Source organism: Centroberyx gerrardi, chromosome 10 (assembly GCF_048128805.1).
Source record: "Centroberyx gerrardi isolate f3 chromosome 10, fCenGer3.hap1.cur.20231027, whole genome shotgun sequence".
Classification (NCBI taxonomy): Eukaryota; Metazoa; Chordata; class Actinopteri; order Beryciformes; family Berycidae; genus Centroberyx; species Centroberyx gerrardi.
Genome location: NC_136006.1, coordinates 16,383,448 through 16,400,977, shown reverse-complemented (window position 1 = coordinate 16,400,977; position 17,530 = coordinate 16,383,448). Strand labels below are relative to the sequence as shown.

Below are 17,530 nucleotides of genomic sequence, written 5' to 3'. Positions count from 1 at the left end.
CAGACGTCGGGGCTGGGAAAGTTGAAGCGGAAATGCCAGGACATGCCAGGACTATATTGGTAAAATTGTCATAGTGCCAGCACACAACTTAATTGTTTTAATCTGACAGCAAATTTAATTATATGACAGCGCTGTTATTCTGATTTCACTAGGTAATTTTGGTACTGGATACAGACTGTAGGGTTTTAAAATAAGAAAAACACAGTTAATATCGACTTTGCAAAGATGCATTATCTAAGTAGACTTGCTACAGAAAATAAGTTTATTATAAGACATACTTAAAAAATAGCTATTACGACCACACTCAATATTCCTTGAGGAAGATATACTCTTTACACTTTTCACATTGGTGTATGGACATTATACAGGAGAAGAGGACAAAATACTGCCTTTAGCTCTGAAACACAAGGATTTATAAAATCTGGTCACAAGCATCTACTGGAATGTGGGCGTAATTATAACAGGTGGACATACAATTAACTGTCAGGGATACATCTCTATGAAGGTGTTACAGCAGATAAAAGTTTACATCTTCTCAATTTTGCAACTGCATAGACATCTTTCTGCAGGTTAGTATGTTAATTCAATAATGTGTATAATTGGAGAGGTACCTATATGGTAAAACAATACTACAAATAAATACGTTTTTATGAATGTGCAAATATAGGAGTTGTGCGTATCAATTTGTGCGCAAAAGCTGGATTGCTATCCACTGAGCTTTAGCATATGGCTGGCTCGTCCACAGCCTGCGCCCCCTCTGTGACTGCCTTCACACACTTCGCCATTGTCTGGGAGGCTCTGCTTATTGGATCTGTGGGTAAAGATTGAGAACAGATTGTAAATTTGCACATCTGTGCTACTGTGAGGGATACAAATCAATATAATCATGTCATTATGTTTAATGTTATGCAGGTGTGTAATGGCCACTTAGAGACATCACAATAACCGTTGGGACAGTACACTGATGATTATTTTTTTTTATTGTTATTTTACTGTAGGCTCATTGAATTTGACCTCAAAAGGTGAATGTGGTAAAAGCTACAGACTACCAGCTTTTGACTGAGTTCATGTAATTGTTGGGATGGATTAACTTTAAAGATGTTACATGTAGGATTCTCTTGTATTTGGCTGTGAAATTCATGGTGATTACATATTCTAATGCTAGCAAAAAACTACATTTGTTACAGAGTTACTAACAAAAATGATGTTTTGTGCTTTAATTTGTTTCAATAAGGGAGTTCCAAGGCTTAATTCCATTGCACAAGTCCATTCAAGTATACAGTGGACTGATAAATGAAGTATCAAAAGCAGTGAAACACAGAAGCACAGAAAAAGATGCAACATGCTGACAGAAAGCGGCTTACAGAGGCTGCAAAATGTCACACCATTGGTCATTATCGCAATGCATTCATTACTTTGGCAGAACAAAAGACACGTCAATTATTGTTTGGTCACAGAACCAATACAAAACTGCTCAATCACTGCTTCATATGCCATTCAGAGAATAATATATGCCATTTGCTAGATATTTTTATCCATTGTGCTTACATTATCATGACTTACATGTGATCAGTTTGCAGGGACCATACCAATCTGCTCTGTACCAATCAAATCTTGTCATCTTCTTCGGTCATCTTTTAAATCCTTACTTACCTTTTAGAGAAAATCCTTTTTATAATAGTTTTATTTCACTTACCCATTGCGGTTTTTACTGCTCTTCTTTTTGTAATTTTGACTCTGCTTTTACTCCGTTTTATTCTAGTGTCTTTTGGCCTTTATTTTTATTTTTCTACCCTGTGCTTTTGTCTGATTATGTTTTACTTTCTTGTCTCTGTGAAGAACTTTGTACCTTTGTTTTGAAGTGCTATATAAATAAAGTTACTGTTTATTATTATACGTGGTGTCACGGAAAGGTTTTGATCCATCAACATCACAATACTCTCAATATCTTCCTTTGGAAACCTCTGGTGCTAATATGGTTTAACAATGCGAGCAAAAAGGTGCATAATCAGAAATCATGTCTGTACCTTGGTCTCATATTCATTTGATAGGAAATATACAAAAAGGCTTTTACTGCTTTTACTGCTTTACTTTTGATTATATGTGTGAGTTATTAGAGTGAGGTGTGTATATTTTGTTTGTGTCCAAGTATAATAATTATTTTGAAATTAAAGGAATAGTTCGGTATTTTGAACCCTGGGCCCAAGTACCATGTTTTCCGTTATGATCCCTATTAGTAGAAACCATAACTTCACTAGCCGCCTGCTCCGCCCATCCAGTAACACTGGGCTGCCCGCTCCTACTCTACTGCAATAGAAACCTAGGGGCATACGCGACAGTCTTTGAAAACTATGATAAACGACACGATGCTCACAGTTTAATCATACCAGTGTCAGTATGTTATCTTGAAAGAATAAAACAAAAATTAAAAAAATAACTGCTGACTTTCTGTCAGCAGCTATTGTTGGATTCTTCTGGCTCTCGTGGAGCTTACACCGGCTTAGAAGGTAGTGCGTCTTTGAGAAAAAATAGTTCCTATCCAAATAGAAGACAACGTTTTTTGTTATTTTTGGGGGTCCCAGGGTTCAAAATATCGAACTATTCCTTTAAGGAATTGATAGAATAGAGCAGTGTTTCTTAGAGAATTTTGGCAGGATGGAAAGGCTTCTGGAACAACATTTAGATTAGCCTCTCCCTTGAATCCAATAACACTGAAATCCTTTTGGGTGTAATGGCAGCTTCTCTGTGGCAGTGGAGTCTCACACCACATATTCAATAACAGGGGAAACACTGGAATAGCGTATTGGTGGCCCACCTGTCATGTAGAAGTCTCTTACAGTGAGCTGTGGTGGGACTAACGGTTCAGTGAGGACAGCCTGGTTCACTGCCTGAAAGAGACAAGACAGAGATCACTATCATCATGGGGAACACAGTGAAGCAAACGGAGATGCTGAATGTAACCTGAAACCTAAAGCTTAAACAGTGCCTTCACTATGATCAACTTTACATGTGCTGGAGGAAAATTATAGCCGACCTTAGACAGTTCATTAGCCTGCTTAAAGTAGTTGGCCTCCTCAACGTCATCATATCGCACCAGGTTTGGGGAAACCTCAGCCAATCTATCACGCACTTCATCGAGGGTGTCATAGGGCAGAGTCACTCCAGCGAGCTTAAAGGAAGAAGAAAAATACACAAAATGTAGTCTAATTTCTTACTACTAACTTACACACTAACGTGGTTATCCTTTATTGTAGTTCACCTCAGATATGGCTCTGATGATCTTCCAGTCCTCCCTGGCCATGCCTGGAGCCGTCACAGCCACCCTGGTCTGCTGGGCACGACCCTCAGTGTTCACATAGGTGCTACATTTCTCTGTGTATGCAGCTCCGGGAAGTATGATGTCAGCCATTGGTGCACCGGCATCCCCATGGTGACCTGGGCAGTTATGGAACAGAGCATTCATATAAATTCACCCTTAACAGGAACATACGTATCATCGCTGTCTGATGAAAACCTTGTACTTCCGAAATGTCAACAAAAACAGCCTTGATCTTAACTTGACCACCATGCATTTTTCAGTTTATCCAATGGAGTTTTTAAATGATTTCATAAGCCCAAGTGTTGTTAAATTTTCTCAACCCATAGAGGACCATGTACTTGTACCGATAATACATGAAAATCACCAAAACCGGAGTTACAAGTTTTCACATGACATCAGCGATACACACAATATTATTTGCCAGTCATTAGCCTGCCTCATTCAAAGGATTCAAAGGCCTTATATCAATTAATGTTGTGAATGAGTAATGCTACTAAAGAGCTTCTGCTGTTGTGGAGTAATACTGCTGACCTTGATAAATGATAAAGCTATCCTTAGGGAGGTCTTGGCGAGTGATACAGCCAGCATCAGCGCCTAACAGGAACAGAACTTTAGGTGGGTTCTTCCTGATAGCCTCCACCCCTGGCTTGTACCCAAGATCAAGTGCAGCCACTTGACTGGCAACTCTGTAGAGACAGCCAAAGAAGAAGGCATATTGCTGTGAAAATCCCTGCCAAACATCGCAGTGTTATCAAAAGCTTTCCCACTAAATTGCAGAGAGTATGACCTGTGAAGCACATTGAGAACCTTCCAGCTTTCCTCTACTCCGCTGCTGACCCGAGCGTTCTGAGCAATGGCCGACACAGCAGCCATTATCGCAGCTCCATCCTCTCTCTGCAGGGAGCCACTGCCAACCACAACAACGGGGTGCTTTGCTTTAGCCAAGACCTACAAGAGGAGATATTAGACACAAAGTTAGATAGGTTCATCCAAGTTGACTGATAATGAACATCGCATTACTGACTGAACTCCTTCAAGCACATAAGATGAATACACAATTACCTGGGAGAAAGGGTGAGTTCCCGATGCAATGTCTCGAAGAACCTTGGCAGACTCCCCGAGATGGTCATAGGTGTAGCTTAGGTCCACCTCCCGTCCCACTAGAGCCACTTGCAGCTCATTGTGAAGCCAGCTAAAGCAGAGATACCAAGCTCGTATGAAACACCAGGCACTGCTGCGGCAACACCCCTCAGATTTATACGTTCCTCTTAAAACGAGGCAGTAAATCTGGAGCATGAGGCAATGCAGCGATGACTTATTTCATTTAGATTCAGCTGCCAGAGACATTCACAGCACTTAAACACCCCACTTCAGCCTCTAAACTACCTTTTTCTGATTCGTGCATTAAACAGCGGAGCCTCATAGCGTGGGTTGGTGCCAACCAGAAGCAGCAGGTCAGCTTCTTCAATGCCAGCAATCCCAGTGTTCAGTAGGTAGTTTGAACGCAGGTCAGATCTATAGAAGACAAGGTGAAAATAAGGAGCTTTACATCAGTGCTAGTAAAACTGGCTGTGTACCACATTCATTATTCCTCTTTGAATGGTCTTACCCAGCCCCAGTCATGGGGAACACCTCCTCGGTGCACAGGTTGTCACTGTTCAGACGGTTCAGCATGTCTTTCAGGGCAATGAGAGCCTCTGCATCCACCAAGCCTCCGACAACAGCAGCTATATCATTACCTTGAGCCCCCTGCATCTGCAAAAGAAAACAGATGCTATTCAGGCCAGACTAGACTGAAACCACAGGTTTTAAATTAACATACACTATATCGACAGTAGAGGGAGGTCTAATATTGCGGAAGACCATTTCATCATGAATCACGTACTGCACCAGCAACTCGAGTCAGCACATCTTCCCAGGAAGTGGCTACCAGCTGCCCAGACTCATTCTTCACCATTGGCTGAGTGAGCCTCTGCCGCTTGAGTCCATCATAAGCAAACCTGCCAGGAAGGAAGAATGCAGGATTTCAGGCAATGATTCACACATCAAAAACAAATCACAGTTATGTATATGATGTAGATTTTGTGTGACTGGAAAATAACCTGGTTTTGTCTGAGATCCACTCCTCATTAATATCCTCATTCAGACGAGGGAGAACTCTCATCACCTCACCACCGCGGGTGCTCACCACAATGTTACTACCCACAGCATCAAGAACATCAATAGATTCAGTCTTCCTGCAGAAAACCAAAGATAACACACGAGGGTAAAAAATAACTCGTGACCCCAAAAAAGCTTCTCAATTGACTGTATCAAAAGGTCCCAGTGGCACAATATGTAGAGCACAATCCAAAAACCTGGTCTCCCAAGGGCGAGCAGTGAAGGCATATGGTTTGGAGGTCAAAGCCCCCACTGGACAGATATCAATCACATTTCCGGACAACTCCGACATGAACATCTTCTCCACATAGGTTCCAATCTGCAAGTCATTGCCCCTGCCAGTGGTACCCAGGTCCTCCACACCTGCAATCTCACTAGCAAAGCTGTAGGAAGAAAAAGAAAAATTGCAATTTGATTTCATGCTTAGTTACATGTTGAACTTTACAGGGATTCAACTGACCCTACATATTTGAGTGTAACTCACCGCACACAGCGAGTGCATTGGATACAGCGAGTCATAATGGTTTTGATAAGGGGACCAATGTTCTTGTCTTCCACAGCTCTTTTTCCCTCTGTGAAGCGGCTCCTGTCACTGCCAAACTGCATGGACTGGTCCTTCACACATTAAAATTATAAAAAAAATAGAGGCAGTCATATTCACACTCAAACTGATAAACAGTCCTATAACAAACATCTACGGAAGCAAAGTGATTTTCAAAACACAATTATGTGACGTTTACCTGGAGATCACATTCTCCAGCCTGGTCACAAATTGGACAATCTAATGGGTGGTTAGCCAGCAGGAACTCCATCACACCCTCCCTGTGGAAAGTTAAACACCATTTTTGAATAAAATTCTGTCATGTTACTCTGACAAGAGGGAATGTGAACTGAGTAACTTTGTTGTTTCCTTAGGAGTAAGATAATGTAAAAGGAATAAAAGAGTGAAGGCTACCATATCACCTCTGTTAAAAAAATGCATCTCTGACAACTGGGCATAATTACAGGCCAATAATAACTCTATAACATCAATGTCATAACATGAGTACCTGGCCTTTCTTGTTTTGTCAGAGTTGGTTAGAATGTTCCAACCCTTCATGACTGGCATGGCACATGCTGCCACCGGCTAGAAGATAAATGAAAAATCTATTACTGACAATGTTATAACTATGCCTACCCAAAGGCAAAGGCTATACACACACCTATGAGGCTATCCAAATATGGGACTGAAACACTTGCAAGGCCACTCAAAGTAGAAACAACACACACATATACAGAACATCATACCTTAGGGACTTTCTCTATCTCCACCAGACACATGCGACAGTTCCCCGCCACAGACAGGCGCTCATGGTAGCAGAAGCGGGGAATCTGCATTCCCACCATCTCACATGCCTATGACAGGATTTAATCACAGTGTTAGATCCAATATTATGACTTGAGATGTCGACAAGAGTTGAGCTACCTCGTAACACACAGAATATATGAAAATCCCATGCTAACCTGCAACACAGTGGTTCCTGGCTCCACCATGACAGGCTTCCCATCCACAAACACCTCCAAGAGGTTAGTGGCTGCTGCTGTGGCTGCAGTGCGAGCTATAAAAACAGACAGAAATCATTCTTATGTACCCATCCCTTTTGTTTTCATGTGTTGACTGTTCCCATCACCTTTACTATACAAACTTGTTACACATTTATCATTCGTATGACACCATACATTAAGCTGAATTATTGGTATTCCATACAATGACAGATTCTTGACACTGACTAGTGACTACTAAATTGGGCAGATCAGATGTCCCACTTCCAGCAGCCGCCTGGTACCAAATGTGCTACCTGGCAAATCTGTAATCCTGCCTATAATCCAGCAGTGGAACAAAGTAACAAGGGCTCCTTGGCCTTAGAATATTTATTGGAATATTTACACTCAATAACAAAATTGATGTTTTGCAGAATATGAGTGACAAAAGCATGATCAATTGATATAATTGTATAGTATTACCATTATTAGTGGCAGCCGCGCTCGCTTTGGTAAGAGCTACTCCTGAGAGACTCCGGGTCACGACAGGCAAACGCAACATGCTGAAAGAGAGGCAGAAGGTAACATCATTTGCGGCTGGCGAATGGATGGTTACTACTTGCCAAACCCGCTAAAGAAGCATCAACAGAAGGGCTTTAAAATACAGGCTAGCTAGACTTTAAGATAAACAAAGCTGGTGCATCTGTTAGAGCTGTCAAACCACGATACAGCCTTCATCCAACTACCGAAACAATAACAAAAGTGAAGCCCGAGTTATCATTGGAGAGCCATAGCCCCAGACAATCTCTGTTGCGACACATTCAAAGCTGCGGCAAATTTCTCTTACAGTTTAGGTTACACCGTGCAAAGCTTCATGAAGATAACCTGACTCGTTTGACACCCGGCATAACGTTGGATACCCATCGAAATATCAGCCAAACTGTTACCTCTTACTGCTACCTAGGACGCAATGATGGCCAAATGACGTGCCAAGCTAACGTTACGTTAGCTAAATTAACATTCATAATATATTTAGTTAATTGTGCTAGCTGCATCATCGTCATATTATTCTCGTTGATAAACATTTAGCTAGAATAATTAGCAATTACAACAGCGTGAAGCGGCACAGACGCTGTTTAACGTTTTGTAAACACAAACTTGTGTTGATATTAGCAAGCTAGCAAACAAGCTAAAGTGAACGTTAACCTAATTTTAGTTTGGCTGACAGCTAAATCAAATGAAGCAAGCCATTTCTACAGTTGATTTAGTGGTGACGTTCGGGCTATACATGTTTACATATTCGCCTTTTAGTTGGCAAGCCACTTACCTTGCCAGTGTTTGTCCTCACTCCCCCAAACTGAACCAGTGCCTACTACGCAGATTGCGCACTGTTGTTTTCTGCTGCGTCACGGATTAGGTAATCCAGTGTACCATAATCCTCATAGGCAGGCTACTTTTCTTTAACTACTTATACTCTACTCTCACAGTCTCTACATTAGCCTATACAGAAGCTAATAAACCCTCCCCTTATCAGAAATGCATCTGCATCAAACTGGTGCAGATGCCCGTGGTGATGTGGCAATAACAGCAGCAGTTGATGTTTCTTCAGACTCAGGTCTTGACTCCACATGTGGATAAAGATAAACACCTTGCCTTTTACAGCAACAGCCTGGAAGTGTAGCTGCAGAAGTAGAGAGGGTCACAGGTATAATCACACCTGGGAGCTGACCAGTACACCCAGTCTTGTAGTGCTGGCCACTGAACAAGTCCACTGGAGTTGTTGTGGGTACAGTGCCTTGCTCAAGGACACCTTACTTTGACTGTAGTTGTTGAGGAGAGTGTGTTTTGCTCACCTCCGTTGCCCAGATGTAAGATTTTTAGTTGACTGAGGGATTCAACCCAGCAGCCTTCCAGTCACAGGATTGTATCTCTAGCCTACCGTGGCCGCAATCTTTTTTGAGTTAGAGTTGACCAGGAGGAAATAACAGGAAATAGCTGCATTTCAAACAGACCCTCAGGAAAACAATAGGAAATGAACATCTGTGTTTATGTCAGGTTCCTGTTAACTTAGTAGGCCTGTGTTAAAAAGAGATAGGCTTAGATCCTTTTGGAAATCTATCCTAACACTTTAAACGCATTCATTAGGTAAGACAACATCTGTTAACATCAAGGCGGTCAATAGAAAGAATACATATTCAAAAAAAAGTATATGCTCAGAAGAACAAATTTATTAAAGTATAGGCTATTTGTATTTACTTTGAATATATTAGAATAATACATTTACACAACTCTCAAATATTAAAAAATCTCTCCTAAAGAGACATAAACAAGTGACTAGCAGTCTGTAGGCCTACAAGAAGCTACAAAAACACAGACAACTAGAAGACTACAATAGACACCTGCATTGTATCTGATCTGCAAGAGCCATAAGTGTGAGTGTGAGTAATGAGATTTAATGAGTAAATGCCCTTGGTTCAAAAGAGTACAATATAAAATCTGTGAGTATGTAAGATACATTTGAACTTGAATGTTGCTCTGGAGATCGCCTGGGCTATGAAACAAAGTCATTTGTCAAATCATTGGAAAGATACTCATTCCATGTGTAAGTTATGCACGCAGTACTCTGGTTTTCCATTGAGGGTAATTGACAGTCTGTTGAAGTAGGCGTTACTGCTTTCCGCATGAAACAACTAGGAAAATCTTAACACTACAGCTGAAAAGAACAGTTATGATGATCTTCCACATCTGCACTCAAAACAATAGTCAATCTTACCCTCTGTTTATCATGGATAACTAAAAGAGTCTGAAGACTGTTGCAATCATAGAGCAGATGATTCAACAGGCTCCTCTGGCGGACTCTCTTGAAGACCCTCTGGCACAGACATAGTCTCAGTCGCAGAGATTGACTGGTTCAGCTCTCTCAGTGAACTCTTAGTTATGTCCAGGCATGCACGCTTCAGGATATGCCGAACCTTTTTGCCCAGGAGCATATAGAGCAGGGGGTTAATGCAACTGTTAAAGAAGGCTAAGCTGGTGGCAAGAGGAAAGCCAGTTTTCAGTACGTTGTGTAGGTGCAACGAGGAATGCGTGGATAACTCCATCAAGCTAAAGGTGTGGAAGGGAGCCCAGCATAAGAAGAAGGCCAGAATCACAGCAGAAACTGTTTTGGAGAAGCTGGACAGGCGAACCGAACCCTCGGACCGATTCACTTTGATTGTCAAGAGTACACCAGTCACACTTATAGCGCTAAAGGGCAGGAGGAAGCCCACGGTGGTGCGGACGGCCACCATTATAATGTGTCTCACGGCCGCTGTGTGTCCATCCTGCGAATAGAAGTTGTTGAAGCACACCACCCTGTCATGTAAGCGCATGGTGTCACGAAAGACGAGAGTAGGGCAGCTCAGGCTTGCAGATATCGCCCATGTGCAACCACACACGATCCAGGCTCTCTCTAAAGTGCGATACCTCTGGGACCAAGTGAGGTGGACCAGCGATACATACCTGTCTATACTGAGTACTGTGAGGAAGAGCACACTGGCATACATGTTCATCACAGACACAAATGAGTTGAGTTTACACATTACCAACCCAAAGCCCCAGTGGAAGTCCCGCAGTACGTAATCAATGGAGAAGGGTAGAAAAAGCACAAACACAAAGTCTGCTATTGCTAGATTGAGCAGCCATATGCTGTTCACGGTCTTTTTGCTTTTACATGCTGTCACCCAAATGACAATGCCATTTCCAATCAGACCAAGCACAAAGGAAATGCTATAGATGACTACCGAGATTATGTGCATAGTTTCCCTCTGCCTGTAGTCCACTTTAAGTTCTTCAAAGTCTCCGTACTCCAGGTAATCTTCATAGGTGTAGTTTCCGTAATCCTCCCCGGAGTCGCCCATTGTTGCAAGGATGTGACCTTTGTGGTGAAGTTGTCTGTGAGAAGGAAAATTACATGATAAGATGCATTCCTTAAGGAGATCCTCATGCACAGTAAGGTTATAATCAGCCTAAAACACAAGTTCTCACCTGATGCTTCTGTCACTATGCTGTGCTGTTCTCCAAATCCAGCTGCCTGTCCTTTCAGATCATTCAGTCCTTGTGTTTAAGTTGGGACTGGGTGTGTCCTGACCCTGGAACATAGTGTCACCAGCCAATTGGATCAACAGTGGAGACAGTGAGATTTGCAGTATCCTTACCCTACACACAGTCAGGCCGAGAGAGAGGCTTCACAATGTCATGTTTATTCTGATTCTGAAAACTGTTGCGCAATTTACTAGAAATAGAAATAAAAGCACTATTTTGATTCCACAAGGAAAAAAACTCTTACTCTCTCAAAATGAATCTGCCCCAGGCAAGCCATTACCAACAAAAGCATCTGGGGCAAAGGTTGTATTCTTGCTCATATCAACAATATTATATCAAGGCCAGAATGAGTAACATTTAGGCAATGTCCACTAGCCTACTACTTTTACAGAACCTTGACTTATATGACAAAAAAAAATGAAATTTAAGGAAGTGAAAGGTGTGACTAAAAACTAAAACGAATGGGAATCCCTGGTCTGTGGCGAATGTCACGTAGAATACATCGTGAGTTTGACTCATATATTTTTTTTTTTTACTCAAAACTATCAGACTAATAATAAGACTAATTACTAACTTTATACCTTAGTCAGATAGACAACAGGTCGGATTATTTATGGTCAAATAATCACTATGCACAAGGCTGGGATTGCCATTGAATTTTGCTGTTATAGAATAAACTATTTATGAAGATATAATTGCTAACATAAAGAAGATTACATCTTAGGTTGTTATGCATAAATGCTGTCAACTAACGGAAAGAATTATACAAAAACAATTATAAGGCCACTATATAATCATCACAGAAAAACAATAAACTACTACATATATAATAACATCTATAGGCTAGATAAGAAAATACCATAAAGTACGAAGAAGTCACCGTAAACTCATTATTGAGTGCCACATACACACAATAAGCCTCTAATGGAATACTGTGGGAACTATTTTTCGTCGGGACAACAGAAGAGAGCGCGCATCGCTTACCTTCCTATCGCTGCAGCACTACCCTTTTAGTTTGTGTTTGGATCAAAAGACCGACAGCTCCCATTAGAAAGAAGAGTCTGCTAAATTAAATGTAGCCCATTAGCCTGGGACGCCTTTTGCTGGGCCTGGTCCGTGAGTTGCAGGCTGTTTCATGTACAGTCTCTCTCTGAGTCCATCCAAACTAAACTCCGTTAGGTAAACTGGGTTGAGATGTGCAGTGGGCGCGCCTGGCTGACGCGTCACATATGGACCACGGAATGAGGAGAACTTATTGGTCACCGTCGTGGTATGAAGAATGCTTTCATTCACATGAGCTGCGGCCATCAAAAACAGTGCTTTCAAAGCCTAAACCAATCCCTCTAACCCTTCATGTGTAAACGGAAAGAAAGTTTAAAGTTTAACTGCTGCTGAATTGCTGTTGACAGAGAAAATTTTTCCACGAAAGCACAGTCAAGCAGTGAGTATAGCCAAACTGTCTCTTCGGTTGGATGACGGACAATGCAGGGAAAGTTGAAGTGGGAGTTGGAGCTCTCTCTTGCCCCTGCATTTGCTTTTGGTGTGTCCTTGAGCAAGGCACTGAACTGGAGGAGCTGGTCGGTGGCCATTGGAAGATGACTGTCTTGTAGTAGGGCTAGGCCTGCTAGCTCCGTGGTGTGAATGTGAATGCAGGCTTGACTGCACTGTAAAAATGTTCACTAAAACAACTTAGAAATTCCAATGTTGTTAATAGCTGCACTGTAAGATTTTGCGTAAAAATACTCCTGTATTTTTAGCCAGGGCCGGATTAACCAACCACAGGGCCCCTGGGCACACATGTCCTATTGGGCCCCCCACCTCTCGGTATGCACCCACACACTTTAACTTAAAGTCGAGATGAAATGAAAAATGCCTTTTTAACCCTTTTAGATCACATCCCCGGTCATATTGTGCACCTATATACCAATATATGCCAAAAAAAATACAAAAAATCAATTTCTTTGTATTCTTATATCAAAATTCAATCATGTTTTCTTCCTGTAAAACAAAATATGCCATGTGCTTACGTAAGCATGCCCATAACCAATTTCAACCAATAATATCATGACATCCACCCATTAGCTAGCTAGCAACAGCATGGTACTTCGGTGTTTCTTCGGGTGTTATGACACGCCCACTTTTCAACGTTCAAATCAAATTCCTCCCAACGTTATGTCCCGCCTGTCTTTCCTGTTTCACTCGGAAATACGTCACGATACGGAAGTTAGATACTCTCGAAATGCCGTTTCATCTCGACTTTAACATGCTAGCCTGTTCACAAACAATACAAACGTAAACCTTTTACAGGTTCAAAGTCATCTGAAATTCAGATTTAGCTATTACAAACTGCCATTCCTTCTCTCTAGAGCTCGCTCATTCAATTTGAGAGTGATAACATTTGTCCAACTCCAAGGCAAGCTTTAGTTCCTAGTTTTAGGTGGTGGGGCTTCCCTTTGTTTACATTTGGATTGCAGGTTGTGGCTTTAAGGAGGCGAGGTGATAGGTAGCGAGAATGAAGGACCAAAAAAAACAGTTAAATGTTGAAATTTATTGAAAAGGTTTGACTGTCTGTACCTAGACCCCCCTGCCCCACCAGTGTATAATTAGTGCTCTGCATCTTAGCTGGATGATACTCACTAAATGCACTGCTCATAAACATACAAGCAAGAGGTGGCAGTTTAATACCGTATTTCCTCTAATAGTGGCCTGTAGTCAATTAAAAGCCGGGTCTCCGATAATGGCCGGGGGCGTGGTCGACACGAACAAATAAAGGCCGGCCTCAAATACAGGCTGGGGAAAAAACAAAGGAAACAAGACTAGGTCAAAACCTAGTATATGGACCGTGTCCGTCTCCTCTCTCCGCCGCTGTCCTCTCCACCGCGCCCACGGCCCGCATTGATCCTCTCGATCCAAGCCCCGGACGCCCACCGAAATCTCGGCCGGATCACCGGGAACACATCGGCGCCCAGGTTCAGTTAGCTTCAGCTTACATGCAAACAACGGTGGATACCGGTAAACTCCTGGTGCCTGTTTGTAACTGTAGTTTGTAGTAACGTACAAGTGCCACAAGATGGCTCGGCCGGCGGAAGTCTCTGGAGCATGCCGTCGTCGATTACCGTAATTATCGTAATGCATTGCAGTAACAAAAAAACGGCTACCTAACGTACCCCAACAGAAGCAGATCAGAAAACAAGGAGGCTTCGTACTAAAATATGAGCAAATATACTTATCAAACAGAGGGAATTAGAAATAAAGGCCTGTCTCTAATATAAGCCTGCTTCCAATAAAGGCCTGGTACACTCTGCAGTTGAGGTAAATAAAGGCCCGGGCCAATATTAGAGGAAATACGGTAATTGTGATTGGGGCCTCCACATCAAAGGAAACGTCATTAGAGGCTGTGACTTGGGCCCCCATAATTATAAACTGTGGCCTACGGGCCTATATCTGTCAGGGTCCCACCTGACTGCACATTTCAATTGAAATTCGTGAAATGTTGTAAAATGCATTGAACACGGACACAGTACTTAGAATATTTTGGGGCCCCTGGTGGTCTGGGGCCCTGGGGCATGTGCCCTGCATGCCCGCTCAGTGATACAGGCATGTTTTCAGCCGAAATCACAAACTGGGGCTGCAACAGAGAAGAGTGTCCCCCACCCCCCTTTACTGAAATGTTGTAGATTCGCCCTAATAACCCAATTTTATTTTCAGGTGTCGGGTATGGTCACTGGCCCTCCACCCCTAGCAGCCACTAACGAGAAGAAACGTACTCAAGTTACGTAATGAAGTCTTTCAAACTTTCAAAATTGAAACAGTTATCTCTTGCTGCCTCTTGGGGCCGCCAAAGTGCAAAGTTGCCTAGCGCAGCTTTAACTTTACTTTAAGTTGCTTGAACTTACAATCCCCTGTTTTGATATTACAACTGTTTCATCAGTTGTTTAATTACTGAGCAAGAAGTAAAAAATCAGTGAAATGCCTTGCCACACTGCTACATGTCATAGTAAACTTGTGGTTTGTAAATCTCATTATTTTAATTAGCTGAGTTTTACAGTGCATATTAAATATGGAGCACAATGTTATAAAACTGTGGAAAGGGACCTACCAAATATATTTCATCCTACAATAAACTTTAGGAGTGATGTATAAATTACTGGAAAAAGCATAAAGGTGTTTTTCAAAGCTGCTGCAGGTAAAACTAACAAAGACTTAGTTAGAGCATTCATGTGCTTACTCACCCGCTCTTGTTTCATCAGATAGCCAGACAGCCGTATCTCAGTTCTCTTCATCTCCAGCGACCCAAAATGACCATCTCATCCCTCTGTGGACCATTCAGCCCTGAGGGGGGAGCTGTCACATCCTCCAATAGCTCTCTGTGTGTGTGTGTGTGTGATCCGCATAGCTTTAATAATCAGGCCTCAAAGTCGTGCCAGGCACTGATGATATGCCGTGCCAAACGGTCTTCTTGGAGGATGTTCTGCTGTATCAGAAAGAGACTAACTGGAGAGAGGACCTTAGCTATCTAATGACAACTTAACTTTGCAGTTTGTGTGCTTCTTGTTGTCATTTATTTTTTGTTGCATTTTTCTAAATTAGCTTATTTTTTTTCTTTTTTCTTTTTTTTCCCTTTTTTGTTATTGTTTGTTTTTCTCCTTAAGTTGAGGGGAGGTCCATTGTATAAGCCTGTGGCTTCTTGACCTCTCCTGTCACATCTTTTCTTTTTTTCATTATCTGGATTTTATGCAGTTTTATGTGTGTGCAAATAAAATAAAATTAAATAAATAAATAAATGGAGGGGTCACTACTCAAACACCAGCATTCAAGTTTTTCCTCACATACAGCCTCAGCAGGCTGGACACAGACCTGTGAAGCACTCATTTTCATTTTCATGTTTTACTTGCACAATTAACCATGGGACTAAGGACTTTTTTCCCATTTACTTGTTTTGAGTGTTTGATTGTGTACAGACTGTGAAAGCAAATTTCCTCTAGAGGGGACAATAAAGAATGAATCTGAATCTGAATCTTTTATTCATGTGGCTGGTAGAGGTTTCTGAGGGGCTGTTCGAGCACACAGTCATCGAGAATTATTTTTAGACTGAAGTCGCTGACAGCTGATGTTTTGTGCTGATATTGACTATCTTTAAATCTGACCATTTTCAGTGTTTCCTCTGAATTGTATTCTCGTCAGGGTGGAAAAAGCCTCTGAAACAGCATTTATACAATCATGTGACACTAAACTCTCCACTGAAACCCTAATGAAATTCTGTCAGGTGGGTCAGCAGCTCCATAAGGCAGTTTTACCCACCGCACCTATTCAATGGTAGGAGAAACTCAGGGATACATTAGGCCTTTCAGTGTAGAATTAATTTGCAACAAACATTATTGAACTATTAAATGTGCAAAGAAAATAACATTTCAGGTTTTACACTCTTTATGTAGCTGTGGTCAGGGAGGAACCTCCTTCATATTGGAGGTGGATAACATGACAGGACGATATCCAATATTTAATAAAAGGACAATATTGGCTCGATATATTGTTAAACCGATATATCGGTCTAAACCCAGTAGGCCTACTTACTGTATGTGAGTGAAGCACCTGTTTACTACTGTGTTTGGTCTGGTATGTCATCCAACTCAAAATACAGGTATGTATGTCCAAATGTAAACAAACATTTAACTCATGTTTATCTACACACTGTGAGATTTTGTATCAACAGCTCAAACATTGACTCTCAGGGTGTCTTCAATCTAATCACCAAGGCAGAAAATCCAGTGGTGGGATGATGGTGTTTCAACAGCGAGTGTCATTGCAGATTGGGCCTTTAAATTGTATTACATTTCAAGTTACACTGAATTACACTCATTTGACCTGAATTCTGGTCAGCATGCATAGCTGCTAAGAAAACTAAGTGTCTCTTTCTCTTTTCTCTGTAAAAAAAAAAAAAAAAAAAAGACAAATTTAGTCCTTTATGACAGTTGACATGCAGACAAAATAAACATATAATCTTTTTTTTTTTTTTTAGAAAATCATAATCTGTATATCAATAGTTTTTTATAGAATTTTCCTTCGGATGGATATAGAAATTACTGCTGACTTATCTATTATTATTACTATTGTTGTTATTACTATTGTTATTATTATTACACCATCATCATCATCATGTGGTCTCACTATAATCCAATAATTTAAAAAAAATCCTAGTTTTCTGTGCTGAACAAATTAAATGAGGGTCATTTTTTGCGTGTGTGTGATCATCATGAATATGTTGTATTATGGACATTTCCTTTTTTTTTTTTTTTCTTTTTTTTTTTTTTTCTGCCTGAAAGCCATGCCTTTGAAATCACCTGCCTGGGCTTCCTGCGCCCTGGGAGGAGGGAGGACATCTTTGTGCGCGTCGAGGAGGAGTCTGCTGTGCTCCTGGTTTCCAGTAGCTGCCTGGCCACCGCCTTC

The 17,530-nt window shown here is 41.5% G+C and overlaps 2 protein-coding genes across 3 annotated transcripts; both read right to left on the bottom strand.

Annotated features, from left to right (window-relative positions):
• Positions 1–244: 244 nt before the first annotated feature.
• On the bottom strand, positions 245–8,400 carry LOC139914401 (NADH-ubiquinone oxidoreductase 75 kDa subunit, mitochondrial). 2 transcript variants are annotated; one of them, XM_071902720.2, is made up of 19 exons: positions 8,328–8,400; positions 7,484–7,563; positions 6,983–7,077; positions 6,767–6,874; positions 6,529–6,605; positions 6,220–6,301; positions 5,964–6,094; positions 5,677–5,862; positions 5,422–5,556; positions 5,205–5,319; positions 4,929–5,074; positions 4,706–4,834; positions 4,382–4,511; positions 4,107–4,267; positions 3,851–4,005; positions 3,260–3,435; positions 3,035–3,169; positions 2,816–2,888; positions 245–811 (listed from the first exon to the last, which is right to left on the bottom strand). In XM_071902720.2, the coding sequence occupies exons 2-19, from the start codon at positions 7,560–7,562 to the stop codon at positions 720–722; spliced, it is 2,205 nt and encodes a 734-aa protein (XP_071758821.1). In that variant the 5' UTR covers position 7,563; positions 8,328–8,400; the 3' UTR covers positions 245–719. The 2 variants fall into 2 exon arrangements, with proteins under 2 accessions (XP_071758821.1, XP_078142217.1); XM_078286091.1 differs by lacking the exons at positions 6,529–6,605; positions 6,983–7,077; positions 7,484–7,563; positions 8,328–8,400.
• Positions 8,401–9,248: 848 nt separating this feature from the next.
• cmklr2 (chemerin chemokine-like receptor 2) lies at positions 9,249–10,932 on the bottom strand. The gene has a single exon (XM_071902729.2). It carries the CDS (start codon positions 10,897–10,899, stop codon positions 9,820–9,822), a length of 1,080 nt encoding a protein of 359 aa, XP_071758830.2. The 5' UTR covers positions 10,900–10,932; the 3' UTR covers positions 9,249–9,819.
• Positions 10,933–17,530: the final 6,598 nt, after the last annotated feature.